Source organism: Odocoileus virginianus, chromosome 6 (genome assembly GCF_023699985.2).
Source record: "Odocoileus virginianus isolate 20LAN1187 ecotype Illinois chromosome 6, Ovbor_1.2, whole genome shotgun sequence".
NCBI lineage: Eukaryota > Metazoa > Chordata > Mammalia > Artiodactyla > Cervidae > Odocoileus > Odocoileus virginianus.
In genome coordinates, this window is record NC_069679.1 from 6,791,644 (window position 1) to 6,819,294 (window position 27,651).

At 45.9% G+C, this 27,651-nt stretch overlaps 4 protein-coding genes and 4 non-coding genes across 17 annotated transcripts in view; 2 read left to right on the top strand and 6 right to left on the bottom strand.

The window, feature by feature from the left end:
* The window catches only part of MAP2K1 (mitogen-activated protein kinase kinase 1), a 76,759-nt gene extending 66,182 nt beyond the window's left edge, over nt 1-10,577 (top strand). The window contains exons 6-11 of the mRNA XM_020876854.2: nt 2,293-2,417; nt 5,437-5,638; nt 6,640-6,704; nt 8,405-8,466; nt 8,863-8,908; nt 9,546-10,577. Of these exons, the coding sequence (XP_020732513.1) occupies nt 2,293-2,417; nt 5,437-5,638; nt 6,640-6,704; nt 8,405-8,466; nt 8,863-8,908; nt 9,546-9,659 (614 nt within the window). The 3' untranslated portion in view covers nt 9,660-10,577. The remainder of the gene's footprint in view (nt 1-2,292; nt 2,418-5,436; nt 5,639-6,639; nt 6,705-8,404; nt 8,467-8,862; nt 8,909-9,545) is intronic.
* SNAPC5 (small nuclear RNA activating complex polypeptide 5) lies at nt 3,894-15,277 on the bottom strand. 4 transcript variants are annotated; one of them, XM_020876856.2, is made up of 4 exons: nt 15,115-15,265; nt 13,796-13,882; nt 12,911-13,061; nt 3,894-4,260 (listed from the first exon to the last, which is right to left on the bottom strand). In XM_020876856.2, exons 1-3 carry the CDS (start codon nt 15,202-15,204, stop codon nt 12,927-12,929), a joined length of 312 nt encoding a protein of 103 aa, XP_020732515.2. In that variant the 5' UTR covers nt 15,205-15,265; the 3' UTR covers nt 3,894-4,260; nt 12,911-12,926. The 4 variants fall into 4 exon arrangements, with proteins under 4 accessions (XP_020732515.2, XP_070324773.1, XP_020732516.2 ...); XM_070468672.1 differs by lacking the exon at nt 3,894-4,260 and adding an exon at nt 10,723-10,821; XM_020876857.2 differs by lacking the exon at nt 3,894-4,260 and having other exon boundaries at nt 10,723-13,058; nt 15,115-15,264.
* Nucleotides 15,278-16,376: 1,099 nt separating this feature from the next.
* Nucleotides 16,377-21,115, bottom strand: RPL4 (ribosomal protein L4). Its single transcript, XM_020876824.2, has 10 exons — nt 21,010-21,115; nt 19,452-19,623; nt 19,153-19,259; nt 18,651-18,789; nt 18,194-18,318; nt 17,819-17,948; nt 17,409-17,565; nt 17,010-17,093; nt 16,779-16,899; nt 16,377-16,696 (listed from the first exon to the last, which is right to left on the bottom strand). Exons 1-10 carry the CDS (start codon nt 21,010-21,012, stop codon nt 16,466-16,468), a joined length of 1,269 nt encoding a protein of 422 aa, XP_020732483.1. The 5' UTR covers nt 21,013-21,115; the 3' UTR covers nt 16,377-16,465.
* Nucleotides 17,690-17,759, bottom strand: LOC139035772 (small nucleolar RNA SNORD18). The gene has a single exon (XR_011488485.1). It is a non-coding gene; the product is annotated as a small nucleolar RNA SNORD18 (small nucleolar RNA).
* Nucleotides 18,406-18,477, bottom strand: LOC139035773 (small nucleolar RNA SNORD18). Its single transcript, XR_011488486.1, has one exon. It is a non-coding gene; the product is annotated as a small nucleolar RNA SNORD18 (small nucleolar RNA).
* LOC139035777 (small nucleolar RNA SNORD16) lies at nt 18,851-18,949 on the bottom strand. The gene has a single exon (XR_011488490.1). It is a non-coding gene; the product is annotated as a small nucleolar RNA SNORD16 (small nucleolar RNA).
* LOC139035774 (small nucleolar RNA SNORD18) lies at nt 19,333-19,403 on the bottom strand. The gene has a single exon (XR_011488487.1). It is a non-coding gene; the product is annotated as a small nucleolar RNA SNORD18 (small nucleolar RNA).
* A 213-nt stretch (nt 21,116-21,328) lies between the features above and the next one.
* The window catches only part of ZWILCH (zwilch kinetochore protein), a 42,250-nt gene continuing 35,927 nt past the window's right edge, over nt 21,329-27,651 (top strand). The window contains exons 1-2 of one of the 7 annotated variants that reach the window (XM_070468676.1): nt 21,329-21,415; nt 26,076-26,127. Coding sequence is in view for 3 of the 7 variants with exons in the window: in XM_020876825.2 (XP_020732484.2) it covers nt 21,559-21,611; nt 26,076-26,127 (105 nt within the window). In the remaining 4 variants the exon portion in view is untranslated. Of the gene's footprint in view, nt 21,416-21,458; nt 21,612-26,075; nt 26,128-27,651 lie in introns of those variants that run through there. The other 6 variants (XM_020876828.2, XM_020876825.2, XM_020876829.2 and 3 more) reach the window with 6 other exon arrangements.

Sequence of the window (27,651 nt, forward strand, 5' to 3'; positions counted from 1 at the left end):
ATGGATCCTGGTCTCCATCTGGTGAGGCTATGAGAGCTGTGGTGGTTATCACCACTTTACCGATCCACAGACCACAGACTACAAAAGCCAAGGGCTCGCTCAAGGCTGCATGTGGAACGTGTGGCAGGGCCAGGACTCAAATACAGGTCTCTTGACTCTTGCCGCTCTTTTGCTTTTATAACAAGACCTAATAGGTCACTTCTGAACAGGCCATGGGAACACTGGAAGGTGAGGGCGCTCAGGGCTTTGTGGTCAGTCACTCAGGGTATGAGTGATGTGGTAGCAGGGTGAGTGGGAAGAAAACAGGTCCAGGCATCACAGGGTCTGAATTCTGGTTCCCACTTTATCCAGTTTTTGCTGTGTGAGCTCAGTCAAGTCCCTGGACCCCTTTGGGCCTTAGGCTTTTCGTCTCCACCATGAAGGGGAGGAACCAGATGCCTTCTCAGGCTACTTCTGACACCTGTGTCTGTATGGGAGACATGGAGGCATGCCAGTGGGTTTGGAAAGATCTCAGATTCTGTGCTGCTGTGTCCTGTGACACGCAGATGGCTGGGTCTTAGACAGGCAGTACTCATGGTGTGAAGTGTGTATGTGTCCCCCATGAGTTTAGCCCCATTCATTCACAGGCATCTAGGAGTACTTCCTGTATTGTCCTGCCAGGTATTGTCCTGGATCTGCGGTTAAAGGGATGAGGCAAACTGCCAGCGTCCCTGCCCTGGTGGAGCCGGTGGTGAGTGGAGAGAGGCTGGAGCTGGTGTGGCTGTGGTTGGGACTTGACCCAGGCTGGGGATGATGAGGGCTAGGTGAAGGTGGGCAGGCGAAGGACTTCCTGGGATATGAGAGAGGGGTTTTTGTTTGTTTATCCTTGGAAAGATACTTAAATGGATCTGTTAGATTCTGTGTAAGAATAAATAAACACATTCTTGTGAGTATTGAAGGGGAGCATAATAAAATCTTAATAGTGGCTCTGGTAGGTTGAAATTATGAGGGTTTTACTTTTCCCTCTGGTTCTCCAGATGTCCTGTGTTTGTATTATGCCCGTCAGAGATTGCCTGTCAGGGTTTATGATTTTGCTCTCGGGTTTGGCCTGCTCTCGAGTGGGTCTCCTTGTTTGCCAATGTCTGTCCACAAACCTGGTGCCTTGGGCCCCTTTACCAAGTCCCAGCCTCTGCTCTGCCTGCCTCATGGGACAGTTGTTTGAATCAGAGGAGATGGTAAAAGGTAAATGTTGAGAAATTTACCTCTTGGCAAGGGGAAGGGCCAGTGGACTAATACTGGTGGTGGGAGCCAGGGTGGCCGTGGGGATGGCTTGAGTGCACTCAAGGGAATGGGGGAGGGGGAATGGGGCTGGTGCGGGGACACTGTTCTGACCCTGAGGAGCAGCTTTCAGGCCTCCCTAGTTCTCTGGCCCCGACAATGAGAGACTCTCCTTGACTAACAGGTAGATGCAACTGTGCAAGCTCTTAGAGAAGTAACTTCAGTGAAAGAGCATCAAAAGTTGGCTCCCAACCCCCGGCACACACATTTTTAAAACCCCCATGTTCTGTGCTTGTCAGGTCAAGAACAGGAGTACCTGGCTCCATCCCACCCTCCTTTAGTCTTTGGTCTGTAGCCTCTGCGCAAGCATACAGGTCTTATTATTTCTTCCTCCCTTGTGATCCGGTGATAGGCGTTGTGTCTTGCCAACAGAGGCAGCTGAAGCAAGGCCTTTCAGTCTTGATTATTCATGGTAACTGACTCCTTCCTGGGGTCATCTGGCCAAGACTGGGTTCTCAGAGTGGAAAACACTGGCTTTCTGTCTTGCTTCTAGAGCAGCTTGTCACTCCTCTGAGAGTTCTTCCTTGAACCCTGAACCAGGGGGAGTAGGGGCCGTGGTGTCCAGTGTCCATAAGCCAAGGGCTGGCTCTGTGATGGGGTCCAGTGTCCGTAAGCCAAGGGCTGGCTCTGTGATGGGGTCCAGTGTCCGTAAGCCAAGGGCTGGCTCTGTGATGGGGTCCAGTGTCCGTAAGCCAGGGGCTGGCTCTGTGATGGGGTCCAGTGTCCGTAAGCCAGGGGCTGGCTCTGTGATGGGGTCCAGTGTCCGTAAGCCAGGGGCTGGCTCTGTGATGGGGTCCAGTGTCCGTAAGCCAGGGGCTGGCTCTGTGATGGGGTCCAGTGTCCGTAAGCCAGGGGCTGGCTCTGTGACGGGGCTGGGGCGTGTCGTGGTATTTGTGGTCAGGGCTCGTCTGTCTGGGGAGCGTTTCCCAGTCCACCTGTGTCAGCTCTCTGCTTTTCTGTCTTCTTCCCCCGCAGACGTCAAGCCGTCCAACATCCTAGTGAACAGCCGTGGGGAGATCAAGCTCTGTGACTTCGGGGTCAGCGGGCAGCTCATCGACTCCATGGCCAACTCCTTCGTGGGCACCAGGTCCTACATGTCGGTATGAGTGCGGTGTTCCGTTTCTCGAGGCTCTTGTCTGATCGGGAATAGGAGCCAAGTGGGTGTCTTCCCAGTGGAGCCAGGTGCTTGGGTGATGGGGATGGGGGAGAAAGAAATGAGGGATGAGCCTTGTGGTCCCTCCCTGAGGAGATCACAGTCTCAGGGGAGATGGGCTCAGCCTTTCACAGGCCTCTGGGAGCATAGTCGGGGCACTGGGGCCTTGACTCACTGGATCACAGCTTCAGCTCAAACCGGTACTTGGATGTTTCTGGAGCTTGGCTTTCATTCTGTAGACATGGAGCTCCAGCCACCCTCAGGACCTCTGCCTGCTGTCTTTAGACCCTCAGAATGACATGCCCAGAAATACCCCTACCCCAGATTGCCCCGCCTTTTCCATTAGCAGTAAATGGCATCACTGTTTCCTTAGTCTCCCAGGGTAGAAATCCAAGCATCAGCTTCCAGCCTCTGCCCATCTCCCCATCCTTCCAGCACCTAGTGACCTGACTCCTGTGAGTCTTCAGCATTGTCTTTCCCTGCGCAGTCTCTTGTCTCCCGCCTTGCGGCATGTCTCCCAGCTCCTGCCCCTCTCTCACCACAGCACAACTACCTGGTCCCCTGGCATCTGGTTCCACCGACAGCCTGAGGTCCCCGAGTCCTCCCTCCTGCTCCCCTCCCCCAACCTGTGCCATACAGCCAGCTCCCTGAGGGGCAGGGATAAGCCTGGAGGTGCCTCTGTTATCCTGAGGGTCCAGTTTGGGGCCTGGGCCATGGTCGGTGCTCAGGGAATGCTTGGCCAAGCAGGTGAACGTGTGGTTGACGAATGGGTGGGGACATGGCTAACACTCCTAAGAACGATTCAGAAAGGGGAAACGTGGCTTTGGGTGAGGGCTGACGGGCCGAGTAGAGGAGCCTTACTTGAAGTGAGTGGGAGGCCTTCATAGGTGAAAGGAGGGGTTGGCACAGGGGCTTAGGGCATCTTAGCACATTGTGTTTTATGCGCAGGCTTTCAAGCACTTTCACATCTTGCAGTGATGATCCCATTTGAACTGGATGGTTGTCCCATTTTAGAGATGAGGATATCTAGACTCAGGGAGGTGAGATGACCCATGCACTTCACCTTGCAGAGCCAGGGTTCAGAGCCAGGCCTCCCGGCCAGCGAGTCCCACTCTGCACTGCAGGCCCTCACTTGCTCTTAGGTACAGCTTGGCAGCTGCTCCTGGCCCCCATGTGGCAGGTCCTGCTCACGTCCTCTTCCTGCTTGCCTGTCCCCTGTCCACAAGTGATTCCAGCCACTGGCAACATTACTCACTGGGTGCTGACCCACATCTAAACCCCCTCCAATCCAGTAGCCAAAAGATGTGAAACCCAGGGGCTCTCCAGCTTCTTTCCTGAATGTCTAAAACACTGAGCAGCTAGCACCCTGGGCTGCTCAACTGCCAACTCTTTGAGTTTAAAATGAATTAATAGGCCCTGGAACTTATATTGATCCTGGGTTTAGTGGTTTGGATTTTTGTGGTTACGTGGTCAGTTCCAAAATAGTTCAGTGTTCAGTTCAGTTGCTCAGTCATGTCTGACTCTGCGACCCCATGAATTGCAGCACGCCAGGCCTCCCTGTCCATCACCAACTCCCGGAGTTTATCCAAACTCATGTCCATTGAGTTGGTGATGCCATCCAGCCATCTCACCCTCTGTTGTCCCCTTCTCCTCCTGCCCCCAATCCCTCCCAGCATCAGGGTCTTTTCCAATGAGTCAGCTCTTCGCATGAGGTGGCCAAGGTACTGGAGTTTCAGCTTCGGCATCAGTCCTTCCAGTGAACACCCAGGACTTGGAGTTGGTGCAAAACCCTATGGGAGAAATGAATTTGATGTCTGTATAAGTATATGAGGGCTTCCCTGGTGGCTTAGACGGTAAAGAATCCACCTGCAGTATGGGAGACCTGGGTTCGATCCCTGGAGAAGGGCATGGCAACCCAGTTCAGTATTCTTGCCTGGAGAATCACCATGGACAGAGGAGCCAGGCAGGCTGCAGTCCATGGATCGCAAAGAGTTGGACACGACTGAACGACTAACCACATAAGTGTATGATGGTCAGAATAAAGATTTTTTTAATAGGGTTCCTGAAATACATGTTTTATTTCAATTAATTCTCAATAAAAATAAGCACTATATACTTCTCTCCCACTATTCCCACCAATAACAACTCATATTTGCATAACATTTTGCAACATTTAACATACATTTTCATTTGGTTTGACCTTCTCAGTGCAGTAGGTAGCAGAGCAGGTATTTTGCTTTGTTGTTACTACATCATTAGCCCCATTTTACAGGTGTGGAAACTGAGACTCGGGATCACCTAGCTTTTGAGTCCCAGCTTGGGACTTGAACCCAGATCTCCTGACCCCAGATCCTTTGCCTTTTCTAGTTTTCCATGTTGTCCAGAACAGTGAGTTAGTGGCAGAGCTGGTCTTAGAACTCGGCTTGCCTTACTCGCAAGGCCAGGGTTCTTTCTACCCACTGATACTTCATTCGTGACCCATGTTCCAGAAACTTCATATTTTGGATTCAGGACTCAAGATGAGCCTCTCATGCTGGGCTTTGGATAGGCTATCCTGCACATGTAAGACAGTGACCAGGATGGGCAGAGCTGGAACCACAGCTGAGACTCAGCCAGGGTCCAGCTGTTAGTTTAGGGTAGGTTGGGGGGAGACAGCAGTTAGGGGTCAGAGCCACGAAGGCCAGCTAGGATTTGGTAAACAGATTATTTGGGGCAGAAGTGAAGCCAGATTAAAGAGGTTAGTGGAGGTCCTGAAACAGAACATGAGCTCCTCTGTTGAGAAAGGGCAGAAGATAAAATGTATCAGTAGAGCCAAGGCTGGGGCCAGGCAGGGTCGCCCAGCACTCCTGCAGTGCAGACAGGCCTCAGCGGGGCAGGAAGTCCCAGGCATCATGAGGACTCACCCATCCCTCTCTGTACAGGCCAGGCTAGCTCACAGGTGGTAACCGTGTCTGTCTCTCCTGCAGCCAGAGCGACTCCAGGGGACCCATTACTCCGTGCAGTCGGACATCTGGAGCATGGGGCTCTCTCTGGTTGAGATGGCAGTCGGGAGGTATCCCATCCCTCCTCCAGATGCCAAGGAGCTGGAGCTGATGTTTGGGTGCCAGGTGGAGGGAGATGCGGCTGAGACCCCGCCCAGGCCAAGGACCCCCGGGAGGCCCCTCAGCTGTGAGTGGCCCAGTGTGGCCCCAGCTTGGACTGTGGGTGGTCCTTTCCATCAGGGGTTTCTGGAAGGCTGGTCCCCTGTCTCTGGATGCCAGGCTGGGGCAAGGAGGAAGTAGAGCATGGGGTTCCAGTGCAGGATATTATCGTTACCAACATCTTCCTTCCTACCATTTGTTGAGTGCCCACTGTGTTCCTGGCACTGCACTTAGTATTTTTTATGTATTATCTAATTTAAAAAATCATGACTTTTTTTAGGTAGATTTTTTTTTAATTGAGGTAAAATTCACATAACATTAAATGCACATTTTGAAGTGTATGGTTCAGTGGTTTTTAGTATATTTCTCCATATCATACAACCATTACCACGTTGTAATTCAAGAACATTTCCATCACCTCCAAGAGAAACCATTTCCATTAGCAGTCACTCACAGCTCCCCTACCTTGACACCCTAGCAATCACCAATCTACTTTTGTCTCCATAGATCTGCCTAGCACTGTCTAATTTTAATAGCAGTCGTGTGTGAGCACTATTATAATTTCCATTTTAGCTATGAGGAAACTGAGGCACGGGGTGCTTGACTTGCCACATACACTTGTCAGTGGCCAGGTCTGACTCTGAGGAGGTAAGCACTATGTAGCACTGCCCGCCTCTGGACCGTAAGGTAGACCCAGTACCTGGAAGATCCTGGCCCTGCCATTACCTTCTGACATTGTTCCTGCCAGGACATTCCTGCCTGAGGCCCACACGAGGGCATGTATGAGGGAGCAGCAGAGCGGACAAGGGTAGCCGGCGGTGGGCCGCCAGAACCCAGACTCAGACCCTGGCCAGCTGTGGCTTTGGCCAGCCCCCTCTGTGTTCAGGCCTTATCTGTGGCTCTTCTATCTCTATCGTCCACAACTTTGTTCTAGTCTCTTAAGATCCATGCCCACCCCTAGCCTCAAACTGGCAGTTAACCTTCTGTTTCTGAGAAGTGTTTTCTTTTTTCTTTTTATAAAATTTGTAGCTTATGGAATGGACAGCCGACCTCCAATGGCAATTTTTGAGTTGTTGGATTACATAGTCAATGAGGTAAGGCTTCTGTGATCTTGGAATTTATTTGCTCTTAAGGAAAAAACTCACAATTGGTCTGGGAAACCTCTGAATTGTTCCCACAGCATGGTTTGTCCCTTTCCCAGGAGCATCTTCATATAGCTCTGAGTCCCTCATCCTCTGATTCAGGAGCCTCCACCTGCCCATTGAATGCATTCTCATCCTTCATTCACCAGGCATTGCTTTTTTTCCACCAAGTGTTTTTGTGCACTTACTATGTGCTAATAAGCACTATGGGATGGCCGTAGGAATGAGGTGGGGGTCCAGAGATGGAAAAACAAAAGTCTCAGGTCTTAAAGCCTGTTAGATTGGGTAAAGGAAGCAAGGCAAACATATGTGTTTTCTCTATATAAAGCAATGAACGTAACAGGTGACAGTGTAGAAACAGATATGGAAAATATTCACTATAAATTGTGTGAAAAAAGCAGGGTGTAAAATAGTATGTATACTATGATTCTTTTAAAAAAAAACCTATGTATGCATATTATGTGCACATAAAGTCTGGAAAGTTATATGACATAGTGTTTATCACATTGATGGAATTACAGGTGATTAAATTACTGCTAGCTAACTTTAACACAAAGATACATTATCTGTGAAATATATATGCTAGTATGTTTAAATGTAAAAGGAACTGAGGAAGGAAGAGACTGACAAGTATTCATCAGTATGGGCCTGGGGGAATTGGAAGCTACGGAGACCAGCACCGTGGTTGCTCAGAGGGTGGGGCAGGGCTGGAGGAGCTGGAGGGCAGGACGGAACTTCAGATGGTTAAGGCCGGCACTGCTGGCAGCAGCAGCAGCATGGGCAGAGGAAGAGCAGGGACGAGCTGTGGCCTGTTTGGGAGGCAGCTGGAGGCCCCTACTCTGCTGAGGAGCATGGTAACGGGCATTGCCCCATTCTCTTCTTCAAGACCAGTGGAGTAACTTTTCAGGCTTTCTCATTTCTAAAACTAGACCCCCAAAGGGTCACAAGTTCCCCTTGGTCATTACAAATTCAACAGGGAAAATCCTGGCTCACCACAGCAGTTAAAAAATCACTGCCACTGGTTCACAGGTTACTGGGCTCATTTCAGCTCTTTACTGCCTGACTGCTCAGCTTTGTGCTAAGCACTGTGGGAAGTGGAGGGTCTGACCTAAGCTGCATAAGGCTGCAAGGAAGGTAGACTGTGTTGTATGTATATTAGGAAAGTCATCCTCTTCTGCTGGGATCCAACTTTCTTCCAGACCCAGCTGTCTGCCAGTTAATGTTTTACTAACCTTTCTGCACTCCTTCAGAGCTCAGAAGGGGGTGAACATTTTATTGGTCAGCCTTCTGTGATATCCGCAGGTGCTGTCAGGGCTGGACTATGCCTAGTGGTTTGCACATCCTCCTAGCTGCTGCTTCTAGTAGTTGCTGGCTGTTTCCCTGCCACACTCCCAGATGTATGGTGGTGGAGCCTCAGAGCTAAAAAGGGTCAGCTGAGGCTGAGAGGAAATGATTTATTCAGTCATTCACTTGGCCCCAGTTCTGACTGGTTTGAGACTGATGGTTCCAGCAGGGAAAGCCGGCAGCAGCCAGTGGCCTCTCACCCCCGGCTTTCCTTACCTGGACAAGGGTGGCACTGCCCAGGGGCGGGAGTGGGGCAGGCAGAGGAGGGTAGGGCAGGTCATTTCTTAGGTCTGTGTGTGTACTTGCAGCCTCCTCCAAAACTGCCCAGTGGAGTATTCAGTCTGGAATTTCAAGATTTTGTGAATAAATGGTAAGTCACCTCCTTGTCTGAAAGTACTTTGGTTTTGTCAGGCTCCCCATCCATCTTGGGAAGCACAGCTTTGCCTTGCACCCTTTAGCTTCTGCCCTTCTTCCAGAGTGCCAGCACTCAGGTGACGTGTCTTACCGCAGCAGGGGGCAGAACAGCTGCTGCGCTCAGCTCCTGCTGTAGAGGGATGGCCCTATTGCCTTTTGGCCTTAATTTAATTCAACAAGTGTTTATTAACCTACTGTGGGCATGACACTCTGCTAACAGGAAGGTGGGTAAGGCTTAGGCACTCTTCCTCAGAGCCTGCGGGGTGTGGGGAGAACAGGGCATGCACACATTAAGTAATCTGAGTTAGAACCAGCAGCAGGCAATAGCTCACACTGTCTTTCTTCCTTTAAGCTTAATAAAAAACCCCGCAGAGAGAGCAGACTTGAAGCAACTCATGGTGAGTGATTTATTCAAATTCTGACACTGTCATTTGCTGCATTTCATTTGTTCTTCTGTCAGTCACCCACCCAGTGCTTGCTGAGCCCATACCCTGCTCTGCCATGACTGCTGTGGCCTAGCTGACCTGGGGCCTGCAGGACACCAAACTCATCTCCTTGGTCTTCCCATCGGTTTCATGGAAAAGCAGGGATAACCCTGCAGCCAGAGGGGATCCAGGGAAAGAAGGGGCCAGCTCGCCCCACAGGGGGACAAGGCTTTCTGCAGCACTGACTGGCCTGTTTTGTATTCGGCATCCTCACCAAGTAGCTGTCTCCTGTGTGATGGCAGAGGAGCGGAGTCCTCTAAGTGCCGGTGCTTACATGCTGTGTGGAGCCTGGTCGGCGTAACACGCGCTCTCAGGTCCATCAGCTCTCCTGTTCCTTCAACAGCCGCAAGGCAGAGCTGCTGTCTCCATCTTATGGAGAGCAGGCTCCGGGAAGGGCTAAGACCAGCGGAGCCAGGGCTCTAGGCAGGCACTTAGACAAGGGGAGGCTCCCGGAGCTCCTTCCGAGAGCAGCACAGCCTCCAGAACCAGGACTCTTGAATTTTCTTTTTTGGCTTTTAAGCACACTTTCTGTCCATTTCTTCACACACAGGTTCACGCTTTCATCAAGAGATCTGATGCTGAGGAAGTGGATTTTGCAGGTTGGCTCTGCTCCACCATCGGCCTTAACCAGCCCAGCACACCCACCCATGCGGCTGGCGTCTAAGTGGTTGGGAACCACAGTCCCTGCCCAGGGGCATGCCGCGCCACTTCCGGGCGGCCTCCCATGCCTGCCTCTGTTCAGACGTGCATTCACCCATGACAAGGGATGAAGAACACAGCATGTGCCAAAATTCTAGTTGTGTCATTTTCAATATTATCATCTTTACTCTTATTACTGTTGTTATCCCCTAAGTGGATTGGCTTTGTGCTTGGGGCTATTTTTGTGTATACTGATGATGAAAACATGTGCAATGTTGAATTACAGTGAAACTCTGGTGACTGTGGGTAGTCATTCTTACTGAAAACTGCACTGCTTTCCCACACCATGAACTGGCTGGTCACCTCTATTTTTGGGATTCTTTGACACTTGGTGGTACTTCATTCTTGCCAGGCATACCTTCTAACTGAGTAGGAAGGGGCCTTGTAAGATCCTTCACAGGCAGTGCATGTGAAGCATGCTTTGCTGCTATAAAAATGAGCATCAGAAAGTGTGTATCATGTTATTTTATTATGTTCTTGCTTTTGGCATAGAATTCAGCAATTTTCATCAAAATCTAGCCAGAGCCCTTCACTGCCATGATAGCTGGGGCTTCACCAGTCTGTCTACTGTGATAATTTGTAGACTTCTGGTTATATTTCTATATTTATTTTTAAATATACCGTGTGGATATTTAGTGCTGTCTCTCTAAGTTTGGATTAGTGTTTCTAAAATGGTGGAGTTACTCTGAATGTTACAAATGGATCAAGGCATTAAAATAAAGGAGATCTACCTTTCACCAAACCCAAGTACTGATGCTATTGCAAACAACAGCGTGTACAGTGCCTAAAAACTATGAAAATCCTTTAACCATCTTAATCCAGATGTCTGACAAACCTAATCTCTTACTCTAATAAATGTACTATCAAATTCAAAGGATGAAAACGATTTCTGCTTTTGTGGTGGCATTTTCAGTGTCTGTAGTGGACAAATCATCAAATGATTTAGCAGCCAGGCATTAATGAGGGGGGAAACGCAAAGACAGGAAGGAAGCTGGAAGGCGGAAATACCACACTAAGAACAAGTTCAGTGCTTTGGACCAATGTGGCTTCCTGTAATTCTAATCTTTGGACTTTGTCCAGTTCTTCTCAGCAAGCACCCTTATCTTCCAGCCAGCTTTCCTGTGGACCTGTGAACAGATCCCATTGATTTCTTCCATCTCTTTATACAAGGGGAAAGCAGGAGGCGGGGGTAGCAGTGGCGGGCAGCCGGCACTGGAGCCTCCCCCCGGGACTGCACTGTGCTGCTCGCCCCACTAAGCCGTGGCTTCCCCGCTGTCACCAGTTACAGCTGACACGCGTCCCTGGAGAGGAGAAGAGTGCTGGGCACCGACTTCCGTGCCTGTGGGCTGGCCGTGAAATTGCAAAAAAAACCCCACAAAGCCGTGTCCTGACTGGCCCGCCCTTTCTTTGAAAAGTAACTCTTGAGATTTAGGTTATATATGAGGCTGCCTAATCAGCACTTCTTCCCTCATTTCCTTCTTTGAAAGAGCAGGTGATAGAAAACCAAAATAAATATTTGTTTAAACACTTATTTCATTTTCAAATTAAAAACAGTAAATCTCCTAAGTAGGTAGTTCCACTGCAGATCTACGAGAGCCGGAAAGACAGCCAAGATTTTAAATACTGGTCAATACTATATATACAAGGCTGCCTCAGCCAATCAATCATTTTTTCCCCCTGAGAGGCTAACATCTGCTCTCTAAGTCAACAGTCTAACACACATGTTTTCAACAAGAAACATTCAGATGAGGTTAAAGAACCACACCCTCCTCGCATCCAGGGTCTTTTCCTAACAGAGAGGATGTCACCACCTCTGAGAATGTCTCACTGAAATGTGTAAACTGCCCTCAGCAGTGAAAGCACAGGAATCCTCACCACTGGACCACCAGGGAATTACCAATAGTTGGATTTTTAAGTGATACCTCATTAGCATCTCACGAGGATCCCTGAAACTGCTAGAGCAGATGTGAATACTCATTTTATAGACACGAGAGAACTCCCGAAAAGGTGAAAAGCAAGCAACCAGTTGGTCGTCAAGCTAGAATTCATACCCAACTTTTCCAACTCTTAAAAGCCCATGCTTGTATCTGACATTAGACCCCAAAATGTATACCCTGATGCTTTTTGTTGCAAAATGATATTCACACTGTGTTTTACAAGAAATATGTTCATTTAAGCTTCTGGCTACTTCATGTAAGAGTAGCTTAAGATAACTTTAATGAAACAAATAGATGTTTCATTGATTTAATGAAACATCGATTAACAAATATGTCTATGCTCTCTCCTAGAACAGTTGTGTAAGAAGCTATGCCTAAGAAGGTTGTGTTTTGTTTGGCTTTTCTATTTCTGGGCAGGGCAAATTACTTTTATAAAATCAAGCAACTACATATTTGTGTATTCACTGGAAAAGGGACAATAAGCAAAAATGAGTGTCAACTTAAAATATGAAGTTTCTCTTATTCTGCTGTCAATTCTTTATGAAATCCAATCTCCCAAGCCTCGTGATCCTTCTTCAATGGCACAATTCCTAAGTCTAGAAATGGGTTTAAACCATCCTACTGTATCGTTCACCCCAGAGGAACTGATCCTTTGGTCTGTTGTCTGGAAAGTGGCAAGCCGCATGACAGCTATTTATCTGTAACTTATTTCTAATCGTTTTTATCATAATGATGTCTCAACCGAGGTGTGATGACACCCACACATAGCGTGTAGTAGGCAGTGTTACGATGTCACTGAGAGGTGGCAGCAGCCTGGGCTCTCAAGTGCCCTCTGTCTCTTTGTCATCTTTTTCTCTCCCAGACTGTAGCCTTGCTCTGCTCACAAGGGTTCAGTGGCATGCGAACAGTGTTTAAGTGGTTTTCTTAATAGAGGCATTGTTGGCTGCAAGGCTGGCTTGTATTTAAACTCTGCCCTTTTTGCAGATGCCAGACCTTCTCAATAGCACTTCAGAGGAAGTTTTTTGTTTAGAAGGCAACTATTCAGTCTGACCAGCCTATAAACACAGCACCACCCATACTGCTCAATGCTGAAACACTGCATCTCTGCTCTTCTGTCACCAACTTTCGTTAAAGCACTCTGAAACCTGAGTTACTGATGGAACTATTATTACAACTCCACATCCTCCTAAAGTTCGTGCTTCCTTTTAAAGCAGGCTATAGGGCCCATGAGCACTCTTTGAAGAGAGAACGTCTCTGAGAATTAACTCGCACGACTAACCCGGCTCTTCTCCCCGTCAGGAGTCTGACTCCTCCTCCTCCTCCTCCTCCTCCTCCTCCTCCTCCTCCTCTTCTGGCACATGGCTCCTTGTGCTCAACTCCAGTGCCGTTTGGTTGATTGATGCTTCATTGTCTACAAGCACCAGCATCTGCTTTAGTCAAGAACATTACAGATTAGTAGGAAGAACATTAGCCTGAAAAGAAATTCTTCATGTTTTATAATAAAATCTCAATTGTATATTCAATCCCAATACTATCACTAAGAAGTGTGGCCACTTTCCTATTTCTCCAAATTCTACCCTGACACCCTCCCCCAAACCCCCATGGCCAAAATGAGAGCACAGTAAATGCCCTGGATTTGATAGAAAATTACCTGATTTACATACATGGTTCTTACATAAGAATTATATACTGGCTTAGATGTGCTGCTTTCAAATGATTTTAAACGCTTAACACACAGCTGGGAGAACATTCAAATATGGTTTATCTAGATGATTTTCCTAAGGGCCCTTCGTAAGAGAAGGATATGAGGAGGAATAGAACTCTACTTCTAGGCTTTGTGGCTGAAGCTACGGTCTATTATCAAATCCTAAGCTTACTTATTCATCACACTCTCCCTAGTTCACTGGAGTGACTAGAGAGAATGGAAGAGGGGGAAGGTGGAAGCAATATAATAGTACAGCCAACCAAAGTGTACCCAGCTGGTAGATGTTCCCTGTTTAAAAGAGTAATATACACTGGTCAGTTAATTAAACCAGAAGGTTCTTATTAGCACTCCCCAGAGTTCTTTGGGCTTGATAAGGTAATCTACAATTTCTGATCCCTCAGCAGCGTAAGAGCAGAATGGACTGCATTCTCTCCCCAGGCTCACACTGATTAAGCTTACATCATGTGATGGTTCTGGTACAGGCTGAGAAGGCAGCATCTCACCTCTTCTAGAACTAATCATCGACTGAAGGGCCAGCTCTTCAACCTAGAAAGAGTGGAGGACACTTTCTTTACTACGTCACCGGGCTACCGATGTGGGTGAAATGTACTGAGCATGCTCTGAGAGGCAGGCATCGGATGTGAAAACAATGTAACCTCGGTGAAGCTCTAGGGGGCAGGGATGGGGCTCCTCAAGCCTTCCGGGCCTCTAAAGGCAACAGCGTAGAAAGCTTCCTGCCCCTTTCTCCTAGGGTGAACAGGTGTTCCGGCTGAGGCGAGGCTTCCACTCACCCAGACCTAGCAGCTCAGGGGAGGAAAACACAAGCATGCCCTTAAAAAAGCCAAGTGTGTTCTGATTCCACACGACCCAGTCTGTCTACCCCGTAATGAGACAGCGAAGGCAGGAAGAATGGAAAATGACAGCGTTTCCTTGCCACTGTTGGCACACACACAGGCGCTGTACAGGCACTGCCTGTGTCCTGAGGGAAAGCACACGATTTTCATAGGTCTCAGTTTACGAAGGGCCTTCATAACCCGAAAGTGCCCAGCAGGGATTAGGAGGAACATCTCACTAAAGGGGGATTCCTCCGCACAGATCTGGGACATGGCTCTAGCGGGTTTCAATCTAACTCCTCAACAAGGCAGCTGAGTCGGTAACAGATCCGGGGAGAAAAACTACCGGGAACTATTTGGCTTGGTCAAAAAGTTCGTTCATCTTACATCCTACGTTCACCGTTTATGTGTAGAATCTTTTTGGCAAACCTAGTACTGTGGCAGGGTCTCTTCTGGAAGGGCCTTGCTGTCTCCTTTTGCACAGTGGAACATCCGCGACTGGGCTGCCTTTGTGAGACCAGAGCTGTATCAAGCGACCATACCAGGTAGTAGAGAGAGACTAGTAAATGCTGCAGGGGCTCGGGAGGTGAGGCAGGGACCGTCTAGGCGAGCTTCGGAGGGTCGCCCTTCCTCAGCGCGTGGTGCGGACCGCCCACATTTACCGGGCTGTAGTGGTCTGGTGGGGGTAGTAGTGTACTCGCCAAACTCAGATGAATGAGCCTCAGCCTAAACCTATGGGATCAATATTCTTAGAAGGGTGGGCCCATAGTCTCAAATCCAGCCCCCCTCGGTGCCTGTCTACGCCACCAGGTCTGGGCGCGAAGGCCAGGTGAGGAAAAGCTAATCGGCAGCAGGCGGGCGCCGCAGACGCCTGGGCTCCGCGTAGAGCGCGGCGGCCTAGGGCGCGGGAACAACTGAATGGAGAAGTGGGGGGCGCGGGGTCACCTTGAGCCGGTTCAGCTGGTCGTGCAGAGCCGCTTTCAAGCGGAGCAGCGTCTCCTCCTCCTTGCGCAGCTCCTGCAGCCGGGTCAACATCTCGACTCTCCACGCAGGCGGCCCGCCGGGTCGCTTGATGATGACGCCACCTCCGCGCTACCGGAAGCGGAAAAGCGCTCTGGGAGGGGCTGGCGGCACTCTGGGGCGGTGCAGCCTCTTCCTATCGGCGCCTGCGCTCGTTTCCCTTTCGTGAACGTAAACTCATGGATAGCCAAACTTGGTTGTAAATCGAAAACCTCAAACTCCGGGGATGAGAACTCCCTAGAGCAAAGGGTGTTGGCGATGTAAAGGACCTGGAGATAAAAATGGTTAGATACTTGTCTGTCAAGTACTTCAGCTGAGCAGTGCTGTTCTTTCATCGGTGGAGGCTAATTTAGCTCCTCCAAACTTGCAGACGCACTCGAAGGGGCTGTCACCAGCAAACAGGACATCAGTCCAAGAGCCCTACCGAGTTGAAGGCTCAGGCAGGCAAGGATTCCTGGTTACAGGAAAGGGGTTTCCAAGTAGGACTGTGCCAATTAGAGGGCAGGAAGGTAACTATATTTTAGGCTGGACAATGCTTTTTTATACTAAAGAACGGAGACCCCTTGACCTATAAATGGGAGGATAGACTGCCAGTGGGGCAAAACAGATGCAAAACAAGACCCTGACTAGGGAAGCACAGGTCACTTCAGAGGTGTTAGGACAGTGACCCGAGTTAAAAGCTTTGGAAAAACTTCTGGGTACATCCTCTGCATAAGCATACTAAACCTGAAATACACAAGTGACTGGAAAAAACCACCTGGCACTTTTTATACCAAGGGTCCAAGTATTAAAACGTTGGCAAGCATCTCTTCCATCAGTTGTACTACATCACAGAAGACTAACACTTCTGAAGGAAAAATGAATTTATTGTTATCCTTTATAAAATGTTCCCTGAATCTGCCCTCTTGTGGTTATCGAAAATGTCAAATCTTTATGGAACATGGTCCATTTTTCAAGGTGGTTTTGGGGGGAAGCTAAACAATGAGTTTCTATGTATTTCTAAGTCTTTAAACCGTTTGTCAAGTTACTTTAAAAATGGATCTTACACCTGAATTTATGGAACATCTTGCTTCTCATTCATCTTGGATTTATACTAAACCCAAGGCTCCATTTTATACAACTTAAAGTTATCAGTAAAAAAAAAAAAAAAAAAAAAAACTAACCAAAACTCACACAACACATCCAAGTCATGTTCTCATTGCCTCTTTGTTCAGGTCTTTATTCAAAATTAGCTGTCCAAAATGATTTGGCATTTATGGAATAAACAAATTTAAGTTTATGCAGCAGCCTTCTTTTCCTCTGAGGTGGGTTTCTTTTCTGTGGGCTTCTTCTCAGCTGCTGGTTTCTTGGTTCCTGAAGCCTTTTTTCCCACCACAGGCTTCTTCAGCTTCTTATCGCCAACAGCCTTCTTTTCTTTGTTTCCCACCACAGGCTTCTTGCCCTCAACCCCCTTCTGATCTGATTTGGCTTCTAGTGCTGCTGCTGCCTTATCCATGCGGATTTTGTGCTGCAACAAATCAGGAAGAAAATCTAAGAATCAAATCTTTCTAAAACTCAACAGATCCAGCAAAACCCAAATTATTGCTTACATTCTTGGCCTGTCGAAGAATGGTGTTCCGGCGCATGGTCTTTGCGTATGGGTTGAGCTTCAACATGATTCTCAGGTTTTTCAGTGGATTCTTCTTCAGGACTCTGCGATGAATCTTCTTGCTATAAAAAAGTAGATACTCTATTATTAATAGTTTATACATTATCCATATTTCTGAAATACCTGGTAGTGTGAAGCTGGACAAGAATTACTGTGAATATCAAAACTTTACCGTGGTGCTCGGAGTGCTCTTTGGATTTCTGGGCTTTTCAAGATTCTGCTAAGGTCTGTATTGAGCATCTTGTGCATGGGGAGGCTGAAAGAAAAACATTTAACAACAGAGGCTTAATTCCTACTTCTTAACAAAGATTAATAATTTAAGCTCTACAGAATCCAATCAATTTCCACTATACTATCCCTTCCCAGAATCTATTTCCACATATTGTATCTGTATACAAGGAGGAAATGGCAACACAATGCATTACTTAGAAAACATGCAAATCCATTGTGAACAATTCCACAGCATATATGTGGAAGTCCTTGCTGTCTCAAGTGCCAAGAGTAAGGCACTACTTAAGTGACTGTGAACAACAGCATAAACATCTATGTCCAGCATACAAATTATACTCACTTGTAGTTACTCTTGAGGGAGGCTGCTTTACGCCAAGTGCCGTACAGCTCATCTAACTTTCGGAAAGCACTTTCAGTCCAAATGCAGAAACGTCCCACATGACCACCAGGAGCAAGTTTCAAAATGTTCAGCTTGCTTACATTAAGCAGAGTAATTCCTTTGTTTGGAAAAGGAGAATTAGGGATCCTGTATTTCAATAGGTGAAATGCAGATCATCTTTATAGCACCTAAGAAGTATTTTAATCATAAATTTAAACATCAATGGTACACTTATTCAGCCAAGAATCAGAAGTTCCACAAAATCATGTGTTTCAGAAACACGGACCATAAAGTGGAATCTCATCATAATAAAAGCTGGGTAAGCTTGCATAATACAGGTAATTAAAACATGTAAGCAGTACAATTATTACCAGGGATGTTTCTGAAGGCCTTGATGATACCATTGTCTTCATTATAGATGATGCAGGGTCCCCTGCGCTGGATACGGCGACGGTTTCTCATTTTGCCTTTGCCAGCTCTCATTCGCTGAGAGGCGTAAACCTAAGAAAGTAAAGTTTGGTATTCTGATTTGATCCCTATATTAAATCTTCATAGTTTAAAAAACTTCAGTTTTACAGATGAGGAAATTGGGAGGCACAAATGACCTGCCTAAATTTTACATAGCAACGAGCTTTCAAACTCAGGTAATACTGCTCTCATATCAACTAAGGTTTACTTGTACTGTCTTTCAGTAACCTTTTGAAATGTAAAATCTCACAACTTGTGTCAAGAACCACAAAACCTACCTTTTTGATATCATTCCAGGCCTTAAGTTTCTTCAGAAGCAAAACAGCCTCCTTGGTCTTCTTGTAGCCCTCAACTTTATCTTCAACCACCAAAGGAAGTTCAGGAACTTCCTCTATACGATGACCTGACAAAGCCAATTAACATTGACCTGGTTACCCTGCACCCTTTGAAAAATTTAATCAAACCCACAAAATCAAAGTGGCACATTTGCCAAATCAGAATTACCACAAAGATCATGTGCTTCAGAAACACGGACCAATGAAGTGGAATCTCATCATTTTGACAAATGATGTAAAAATTACCTCATTACATAATATTCACTGAGTTGTTAGACTGAAGTGGTTATAACTAGCATTTAGTAGAGGGGAAGTGTATGTAGTTAGACACTCTAGGGTGAAGAGAATTTACACAGGCTATCAGGTTTACAGGATTCCTAGGAAATAAAGTATCACAAACCTTTAGACATGACCAGGGCTGGTAAGGCTGAGGCAGCCAGTGCAGAGCAGATGGCATACCGCTTCTGCGTGGTATTCACTCTGCGGTGCCAACGTCGCCAGGTCTTGGTTGGTGCAAACATGCGGCCCCCACGACACATCTGTTTTCTCAGTTAAGAATCACATTTCTCAAATTTTAGCAATTACGAACAGGTTATGCCTTGCTCAGTAACAACTTTCGTCACCCTTCTGAACCAGCCTACTGACAGCAGGCAACTGTCGCTGAGAACAGAGTAAGACGCAAATTACGACATCATTGCAGGCAAAACCTTTTAACGCCAAGCCTGTCGACTTTAAAAATGACAGAAAAACATCTTCCAAATATCAAATCTGTTTGAAAAGCGTTTAATCTGGACATTAGTGTCTTGAGCACAAATATTTTCCAATCACTAAAATGAATAAGCCAGGTTCAGTCTGCCAGATGCGGCAGCTGACCAGTCTAGGTGGGGGAAGACAAAGGATACATTTCCAAAAGCACCCTGACCAGAACGGTGAGTGCCGCCACCTCGAACCCTGGGAATTCGAGCCACAGCTCTGCCGGTACCCCAAGACTCAGCACTGGTTTGATGACCTGAAATTGTTCAGAAACACAAGCTTTAGCTCCCTACCACACCATTCTATGACTACTGTGTACGGCAGCAAACAGCATCAGAATATCCAGGAAAATCATGTTGTTCAGAAACACGGACCAACGGAGTGGAATTTCATCACTGCTGTGAAGTACCCCTTAAAATGTCAACCTAGGAAACAGCTAAATCCATACCTGCTAATTCACTGACAGCATAGGGCTGTCTGTTGTTTTTGCGCAAGTTGGTGTGAACAAAGTTAACAATATCCGGTCGAATGGGAGCCTTGAACACAGCAGGCAAAGTGACATTTTTGCCAGAGGACTCCCCCTTTTCGGAGTACACTGATATCAGTGGACGAGCACACGCCTGAAAAAAATAAAAAGTATTTATATTGAGAAATATCATCAAAAGCACTCTTCTCAAGCACCAACAAAAGCATTAAAGGTTCATTTACAGAAAAGTCTAGAATTTGATGAGGTAGATATTGCTTAGGCCAAAAACAAAGGCTAAGTTATCAACACACCATCAGGTCTATTAACATCAGTAAGTACTTGAGACACCCCTAAATTTCTCAAGTTCTGCCACAGAATTTCCATCATTTTCAAAGAGATTGCTTTATTTTTAAACTTTCGAATCGGGCCTTAAAGAGCTAGATAATAAAAACCAGAGGGTAAGGTTTGAAAATGCAGTTTATTGTCATCATACAAACTCTCTCTCCCCAAATGTGACCAAACTTTATCTACCAGGGCTCTACTTCAAACATTCATCCTTCCCGTCATCCGATTCCAAACACATCTTTCAAAACTTACTACTAAAAAACAGCCTTGTTACTTCTTGCTCCATTTTCTCCAAAAACTTACCCCATGAAAGTAAAACGTCCTAAGCATGACCTACAGAACCTCTTCAACCTCGCTGCCCACAGCCCACACACTCTTCCAGATTCTCAGGCCTACACTCAGGGCCACCCCTCTCCTTCCTCAGATTTAACAAGTATTCTGCCCAAACATACCCTTCCTCACCTAGCCTCCTTCAGGTGTCTCTGATCACGGCTTATAAAGTCCAATTACCGCCTCCTCTCCAATTTCATGTCTGCAACACTACCATCGAATATTGCAATGCATCTTGACCAACCCAATGACGATCGAAGTAGCATACAAGTGCTTTCTGCATATTTTGTTCACTGAACTACCTAAGGCACACGGTGCTTTTACAAACCTTATTTATGCAGTAGCTACAAAACAATTTAAATTTAAGGCAAGAGCAGAATGCTTCCAGAGGCAACTATTAAGATAAGCACACAATAATAAGAAATAAGTGAAATCAAAGTTTTCTGTTTAACGCAATCTCTCTTAATAGTTAAGTATTCCTCATTAAAGAGGGTATGGAGACACAAGACCCCAAATTGACCCACCTACCCTTAGTCTAACGCTCTGAGAATTTCCAAGTCTTCAGTGGAACCCATACTTTCTAAGATCCACGAGAAACTAGAATCCCATAGGTCCCTCTGGCTCCAACTATCTGCGGTTCCTCAGTGTTATTCCAGACGTGCCCGGCGCCGGCCCGCACACGTTGCCTCTAAGATGGCTGCCGTAGAGCATTACTACCCACGTCCCAGTCACAAACACACGCCTTTGGTCCCCATCTCCTTCTCCTCGCTTCCCTTCCTGAAGACTTCATGCTCTGAACACCCAAGCCCATTCCTCCCAAACCCCGAAAAAAGAAGCAGGTCCAGAGGAGAAGAGTTCTGCTCACCATGGCGGGGAGAGGAGACGGCCACGCTCCTCTCAACCCGGCGGCTCCCACAGGAAAAGGAAGTGCCTAGCACTCCCACTCCATATGTAACCTTCAGCTCGTCTCCCAGCCTGCCCCACCTCAGAACCAACTCAGGGACATAAAATATCTCTCTACCACGCTAAAACAATAAAAATAGCATATTATTTCTTCACATATGTCAAATTACGGTATTTATTGACTTCCAAAGCCAAGAAGAGCTCTTAGAACCCAGGGACTCCTTTTCGCGGAGTAATCCATGAGAGGCCACGGACAACTCTCGCGAGACGAGTGTCTTTTTATTTTTTTCCTCCTCAACCTGTATAACTGACTTGAACTTTTTCTTACGGGAAGGGGAAACTTTTGAGACTGGAGAAACCGCTCTGTGGTATAAAACAATAGTTTTAACTGTAAAATGGAACCTGTTAGAGGGGGTTAAAAGTAGTCCCGGCAAGGAGGTCACGACCCCGTACGTCAGTGCCCGGCGCGCATTTCAGTTTGGCGGTTTCGGGTCTTCACCGGTGGGGCGCGATGTGGTCGGGAGCTAACCGAGCTGCTGAGGAGTTTTACGCTGGTCTCCTGCAGTGAGTTGTAGCCCCTAGTTTTGGCTTGGCTTTGGCGACAGCACTTCTCCCCTAGGGTATCTCGATCCCCCTCTAAGCCTCTTGCCGCAGCCTTAGGGATTAGCGCCTTCCCAGTTTCCACCAGCGCGAATTTGTAAATTGAGTGCGCTTTCCGGGGATCGGAGCAGCAGAGAGGCCGGTTTTCTGCTCCATTGTGAGGTTGGCCCGGTAGGCCCTGTTGGTTATAGTCTCGTTTAGAAGAAAATGTCGCCGGCGGTGGAAGGTGACGAATTTTACGAGAAGTGTATTATTCAATCTGATAATGCACACACAACTTGTGATATGTTAGAGGCATCGAACAGGATACAGAAAACTAGATGTTGATATCGTTCACCTGTTTAAAGCCTTGCTGGTGTGAAACGTGTTTTATAGTTTATTCAAGAGAGTTTTTTGAGCAACAGTCATAATGATAACGTGATGGTGTGTCTGCTCTTCAAAACACTTGTTTTATAGTGCCCTAGGACTTCGTTTTATAGTGAAAGTGAAGTCGCTCAGTCGTGTCCAAGTCTTTGCGACCCTATAGACTGTAGCTCACCAGGCTCCCCCGTCCATGGGATTTTCTAGGCAAGAATATTGGAGTGGGTTGTCATTTCCTTCTCTGGGGCGTCTTTCCGATCCAGGGATCCAACCCGGGTCTCCCGAGTTGCAGTCAGACTCTACCATCTGAGCCAACAGGGAATCCTTATATAGTGAAGTACTATTAATAAAGTGGATTCCATCCAGTTCTGTATCCGACACAAAAATCGAATCCAGTAGTTCTCAAATTTGAGCGTGAATCAGAATCACCTGGCAAGTTGCCGAAACAGATTGCCGGGCCCACTTCCAGAATTTTTGATTTAGTAGGCTTGAGTGGAGTGGGATGAGATGGTTAGATAGCATCTCCGACTCAATGGACATGAATCTAAGCAAACTCTGGGAGATGGGAAGGACAGGAAAGCCTGCGTACTGCAGTCCATGGGGTCACAGGAGTCAGACAAGACTGAGGGACTGAACAACAGCAGGTTCTGGGTAGGGCTAAAGAGTTTCCCTTTCTAATTAATTTCAGGTGATTGCTGGCCTGACACCACACTTTGATAACCAACTGTTGTAATCTAACCCCTTTTCTAAATATCATACTTTTTCATTATTTGTCTTCATTGCTTTTTATTCTACTTATAAAAGTGGTAATGCTTGTCAATTTTTTTCAACATTGTAGAAAGATCACTAGCTTTTTTTTTTTAGAGTTTAGTGACTGATCAGTTTTAAGGACCAAGGAGAAAAAGGAGCTTTAGGTGGTACCAGGATTTCTAGTTTAAGGACTGGGCTTTGACTATTTTTCAATTATGTGTTCTTTTTTTTAGTTTTTATTTATTTATTTCATTTATTTTTATTAGTTGGAGGCTAATCACTTTACAATATTGTAGTGGTTTTTGCCATACGTTGACATGAATCAGCCATGGATTTGCATGTGTTCCCCATCCCAATTCCCCCTCAGATCACTAGCTTTTTAAAGCATTTACTTATATTTGTTTATTTGGCTGCACCAAATCTTAGTTGCAGCCCCTGAGATCTTCATTGCCACGTGTGGGATCTTTAGTTGTGGTTTGTGGGATCTAGCTCCCTGACAGGGGTTTGAAACCAGGCACTCCCTGCATTGGGAGCCTGGAGTCTTAGCCACTGGATCACCAGGGCAGTCCCTCACTAGCTTTTTCTTTTAACTAACAATATGTTGGGTAGCTTTCAGTATGACAACCTGTAGATCTGTTTTTAATGGCTATATAATATTTCATTGTTTGGCTATTTTATGTTTATTTAACCAGTCCCTTGTTGATAAATTTTATTTAGACTCATAATTCTTTCATACGTGTTAGTATTTCTCTCCACTTTGAAGCATCAATTGTCTGTGTGTCTTCTCTTTAATCCCTCATATTACCTGTGTAACCACCTGCCTACTGGAAATTTCCAAGTGAGACCTCAAACTCATTATCTGTGAAACGGAATCCATCTATTCCCTGCCATGTGACAGTTTCCTGAATTCTGTCTCTGAGTTATGAGTTCCAAGTGCAAGACTGTCATTTGGTTCTATTTTCTGCCACCTCCATCCCATCTAGTCAGTCACCAGCTGCCTTTGTTTTCCCTCTATCCTGACTGCCTTGTTTACCATCATCACTTTTTGAAGTACTACAAATTACTCAGTTATTTTCTGGCCTCCAAGTTTATCCCTCCACATCAGGAAGTCAGGGCGGTTTTCTCATTTAGAATCTTGTGGTGCGCTCCTCTTAGCTTTCAGGGTAAAGTTTAAGCCCTGTGTGCCCCCACAGCGCCCTGCGCCCCCCTCTCTGAGGCTCGTCACCCTGTGTTGCAGCTGTTGGCTGCAGCAAGACTGTGAGCCAGGAACCATGCATTTGTTTTATATCTTAGACATTTAGTAAGAATTGTTGACTTAAAAAATGCACAACCTAAAATTACTGTTATTCAGGGGCCTTACTGAGTAGTATAGCCTGGCAATCAGCTTCAGATAGCTCTAAAGAACTGTTCCTAAAAGGTAAGGGAGGAGCCAGAATATATGGGAGTTTTGCTGGGGGAAATAACAAACAAAAATGTATTAGTTGAACGTCAAAAGTTTACTACTAATCCCAAGAACAGACATCTCAAGTGAATGATTATAGTGCTTTTCCACTTTTGGGAAAGTGCAGGAGTCTGGGCTCATTGAAATTATTCCTTCGGTGTGTATCTTAACTGTCTAGTCCTGAATTCCCCTCAGGGCGCACCAAGGTAGCTGCAGTGGCTCATGGCTTGATGGCAGGCAGTATTGGTAGTTTATCAGAAAGACAGGGAACACTTTTTTGTTCAGAGTGCCTGCCCATAAAACACATACTGGTGAAATGATTGTTGAATGATCCTTGAGTTAGGCACGCATAGAGATAAACTTCTTTTCTCAGGGACATACCGTGGTGGTCCAGTGGCTAAGAGTCCACCTTGCAATGCAGAGGACAGAGGTTCGATCCCTGGTGGGGGAAGTACAATCCCACATGTCTCTCGAGCCGTGCACCTACTGAGCCCACGCACTCCAGACCCAGAGAGGCACAACTAGAGAGCCCACATGACCCAGTGAAAATCTCGTGTGACTCAACAAAGATCCTGTGTGCTGCAACTAAGACCTGATACAGCCAAATAAATACATATAGGGGGAAAAAGTCACAGTCTTGTCCAAAACGGCCAAAGCGAATCAGTCAGAGGCCTAGTTTTTATTTCAATGAGTTACAGAGTGGATCAAATCATGGTATCCTGAAGCTATTCTGTTGGGTTCCTTTAGGACTCTAAAGATTCTTTTCTCTTTTAGAGTGTATATCAAGCTGACGTGCATTTTTGGTATCTTAATAGTTTATAGTTTACATGCTTTGGGATCAGCTTTTTTTAATATATATCATTTTACTTATGTATTTTTGGCTGTGCTGGGTCTTCGTTGCTGCTGGGTCTTTTCTGTAGATGTGGTGAGCAGGGCTCCCCTGGTTGCAGTGCGAAGGCTTCTCATTGTGGTGACTTCTCTTGTTGCAGAGCACAGGCTCGGGTGCGTGGGCTTCAGTAGTGTCAGTTCCCGGGCTCTAGAGCCCAGGCTCAATGGCTGTAGTGCATGGGCCTGGTTGTCCCAAGGCATGTGGGATCTTCCCAGATCAGGGATTGAATCCTTGTCCCCTGCATTTGCAAGTGGATTCTTTACCACTGAGCTACCGGGGAAGACCTAGGATCAACTTTCTTCAATAATATGATAATTACAATGTAGCTTAACGTTTTATGCTTCCATTTTAAAAATGAAATGTTTTAGCATTATCCAGTTTACGAATTTTTTTATTTCAACTCATGAAAACAGGGAGGATAGCAATATTGCTAAAATTTATTTTAGCAATAGAAATTCAAGGCCTGGGACCCTTAAATAACTTCTCCATAGTTACCCACTGATTTCAGTTATTTTTGCTTCCCAAAAGTCATGTAGTAAATTACATTTTAATAGTAATTGGTACTGTGTTTTAAAAGTTATAAGAATAGAGGTAGGTGACCTAATTTCCTGCTGCCTCTGAGAAGCAGTTATACCCAGTTTGGGGCAGCTGTCTTATCTTTTTTCTCTTTTTTTTTGGCCGTACTTCAGGGCATGTGTGATCTTAGTTCTCCAACCAGGGATTGAACCTGTGCCCCTTGCATTGGAAGGACATAGTTTTAACTGCTGGACCACCAGGGAAGTCCCAAGGGGCAGCTGTCTATTAATCTTTACCACATCTCTTTTTTTTCTTTCCTTATTAACCTAATGCTATTTTTCTGCTTCTCTTTTCCCAACTGTGTCTTAGGGCTGTCATGAGTATTCTGCATTTTTAATTTCTCTCAGTAACTCCAGAGTTTAGATGACAAAATACTGCAGCTTTATTTTTCACATGTGTTTCTGCGTTTCAGGAAATTTGATGAAGAAAAGAAAGGAATATGTAAAGGCCCATTTATCTATGAGGTATGAACAGTTTATTTAGTTTTTAAACAACTCAGTCATCCTAAAATTGTTTTTTAAAGTTGAGTTTATCAAAGTTAATTTACATAGACTAAATTTCACCCTTTTAGAGTACAGTTCTATGAATTTTTACAAATGCATTTAGTCATATTACCACATCCATAATCAAGAACATTCCTATCATCTCTAAAAAATCTCATGTCTGTTTATACTCAATCCTTTCCCCTGTTCCCTGGCAACTACTGATCTGTTTTACTTCTGTTTTTTGTGTGGCCTTTTACGAATATCATATAAACAAAGCCATACTGTTTATACCTTTTCTGTCTGGCTTTTCTCAATGAGTGTAATGCATTTGTTTTCTGTTTTTTTAATTTTCTTGGCCATGCCACATGGCATGTGAGATCTTAGTTCCTCAACCAGTAACTGGACCTTCACCCCTTGCGTAGGAAGTACAGAGTTTTAATTGCTGAAGTCCTGAGTATAATGCATTTGTGATTTGACTGTGTTGTGTGTGTCAGTAGTTCATCCCTTTTTATTGTTGAGTAATAGTTCATTGTATGAATGTACTGCAGTTTGGTTATCCATTCACCATTCAGACTGGATTGTTTCTGTTTTTTAATAGTTTTGAATAAAGCTGCTATAAACATTTGTAAATTTATTAAGCATCTAACATGCCAGGTGTTCCATAGGTAAAACTTCCCATAGAACTTAATTCTCTAAAACAGTTAACAAACTAAAATAAAGTATGTCTAAAAGACTAGCTGAGGTTATCATTTATGATATCAGTGTCACAAATGATAAGGGTTAATATCCATGTATATGAAATATGTGAAAAGGTCTTAAAACCAATAAAGAATAAAGATAATCATAATAGATGAATAGGTAGAGGATAAAAATAAGTATTGGAGAAGACTGTTGAGAATCCCTTGGACTGCAAGGAGATCAAACCAGTCAATCCTAAAGAAAATCAGTCCTAAATATTCATCGGAAGGATTGATGTTGAAGCTGAAACTCCAATACTTTGGCCACCTGATGCAAAGAGCCGTCTCATTGGAAAAAACCCTGATGCTAGGAAAGACTGAGGGCAGGAGGAGAAGATTGGATGGCATCACTGACTCAATGGATATGAGTTTGAACGAACTCTGGGAGATAGTGAAGGACAGGGAAGCCTGGCATGCTGCAGTCCATGGGGTTGCAAAGAGTTGGTTGGACAGAACTTAGTGACTGAACAACAATTCAGTCCACAGCAGTATTTGATCAAGAACAAAGTAAATACGAGGCTCCCCTAGTGGTTCAGTGGTTGAAAATCCACCTGCCAATGCAGAGGTCACAGGTTTGATCCCTGATCTGGGAAGATCCTACATGCCCTGGGGCAGTTAAACCCGCAGGTCAGGCTACTGAGCCTGAGCCTCCTCGAGCCTGTGCTTTGCACTGAGGGAGGCCCACACACAGCAATGAAGACCTAGTGCAGCCAGAAATAATTAAAGAGAATTTAATAGAATAACAAAGCATCTTTTGCCCTCTGTA

Coding starts and splice junctions, on each gene's coding strand:
- SNAPC5 (XM_020876856.2), bottom strand. CDS start 15,204: ATGTTGACCCGGCTGCAGGAGCTGCGCAAGGAGGAGGAGACGCTGCTC. Junction 13,883..15,114: donor ACCAGCTGAACCGGCTCAAG/GTGACCCCGCGC, acceptor CACTCTTTCTAG/GTTGAAGAGCTGGCCCTTCA. Junction 13,062..13,795: donor TACCAGAACCATCACATGAT/GTAAGCTTAATC, acceptor TCTTGACTAAAG/CAGATGCTGGTGCTTGTAGA.
- RPL4 (XM_020876824.2), bottom strand. Junction 18,319..18,650: donor AGCCCTGGTCATGTCTAAAG/GTTTGTGATACT, acceptor TGGCTTTGTCAG/GTCATCGTATAGAGGAAGTT. Junction 16,900..17,009: donor AGAGCACTCCGAGCACCACG/GTAAAGTTTTGA, acceptor ACTTTTTTATAG/CAAGAAGATTCATCGCAGAG.